This window comes from Salvelinus sp. IW2-2015, unplaced genomic scaffold (assembly GCF_002910315.2).
Source record: "Salvelinus sp. IW2-2015 unplaced genomic scaffold, ASM291031v2 Un_scaffold1307, whole genome shotgun sequence".
Classification (NCBI taxonomy): Eukaryota; Metazoa; Chordata; class Actinopteri; order Salmoniformes; family Salmonidae; genus Salvelinus; species Salvelinus sp. IW2-2015.
This window is the reverse complement of record NW_019942831.1, coordinates 27,024-28,397: the sequence shown is the minus strand read 5'-3', so window position 1 is coordinate 28,397 and position 1,374 is coordinate 27,024. Positions and strand designations below refer to the sequence as shown.

The window sequence follows — 1,374 nt, the reverse complement described above, 5'->3', positions numbered from 1 at the left end:
ACCTCCTCCTTCTCTTCCCCCCTCTCCTCACTTCTTCCTGAACCTCCTCCCCCTTCTCCCTCACCTTCTTCCTGGACACCCTCCCCCGGACTCCTCACCTCCTCCCCCTCTCCTCACCTCTTCCTGAACCCTCCCCCTCTCCTCACCTCTTCCTTTCTCCTCCCCCTTCCTCACCTTCTCCTGACCTCCCCCTCTCCTCACCTTCTTCCTGACCTTTCCCCTCTCGCTCACCTTCCTGACCTCCCCCCCTCCTTCACCTCTTCCTGACCTCCCCCTCTCCTCACCTCTTCCTGACCTCCCCCTTCTCCTCAATCTCCTTAACCTCCCTTCCTCACCCTCCTGACCCCTCCCCCTTCTCCTGGGGGGGTGAGGAGGGGGGGTGATGGAAGGAGAGGAGGAGAGGGGGAGGTAAGGAGGAGGTTAGGATAGGGGGATGAGAGGAGTAAGGGGCCTTCGACTGTCTCTGCCAGCTCCTCTACTGGGGGACGGTACGGAGAGGGGTGAGAGGAGGTAGAACAGAAAGCAGAAAGCAGGAAGAGGGATGAAAGTGAAAAGGTAGATCAAGTTTCATTCTAAACGTTTTTTTCTCTCTCTGTTCATAGGAAGTGGATGACTGTATCATCAGGCAGACCAACACACACTTCCAGTACAGCTATGAGTACCTGGGTAACTCTGGACGACTGGTCATCACCCCACTCACTGACAGGTAAACACTAGCATCAACCCAGGACCTCACAGTAAAGAGAGAGATGGGGCCACATCTCGGAGTTCACACTAGCTATTCCCTGTATCAGGGTTTTTCATCCTCTCCTCGGGGACGATTCACAATTTTGCTGCAGCCTTGTACTATCTCACCTGATTTCCCCAAATTAAATCACATTTGATTTGTCACATGCGCTGAATACAGCAGGTGTAGACCTCACTGTGAAATGCTTACTGACAAGCCCTTAACCAACAATGCAGAGTTTTWCGTTAAAGTAAGTAAGACAATATTTGCGAACAAAGTACATAAAAATGTAATAATTAAGGCTTGATGATTAGTTGACAAGTTGAATCAGGTGTGCTAGCTCTGGAAGAGATCAAATATATGAAACGGCTGGGGTTTATATTATATTATAAACTGGGTGGTTTGTGTGCTTAATGCTGATTGGCTGACAGCWGTGGTATATCAGACCGTATACCATGGGTATGACAAACATGTATTTTTACTGCTCCAATTASATTGGTAACCCGTTCATAATCGCAATAAGTCACCTCGTGGTTTGTGCGTTGCGTCGTGCTTAAGAACAGGCCTTARCCGTGGTATATTGGCCATGTACCACACCTCCTCTGGCCTTATTGCTTAAGTGCACTATATTTCAGTTGTCTCTGCCA

General features: G+C 49.6%; 1 protein-coding gene across 1 annotated transcript in view; it reads left to right on the top strand.

Annotated features, from left to right (window-relative positions):
- LOC112070379 (dynein axonemal heavy chain 2-like) overlaps positions 1 to 1,374 on the top strand; it is a gene marked incomplete at its 3' end in the record, with an annotated part of 17,143 nt that overhangs the window by 5,412 nt on the left and 10,357 nt on the right. Inside the window, exon 7 of the mRNA XM_070438946.1 lies at positions 603 to 706. Coding sequence (XP_070295047.1) covers positions 603 to 706 — 104 coding nt within the window. The remainder of the gene's footprint in view (positions 1 to 602; positions 707 to 1,374) is intronic.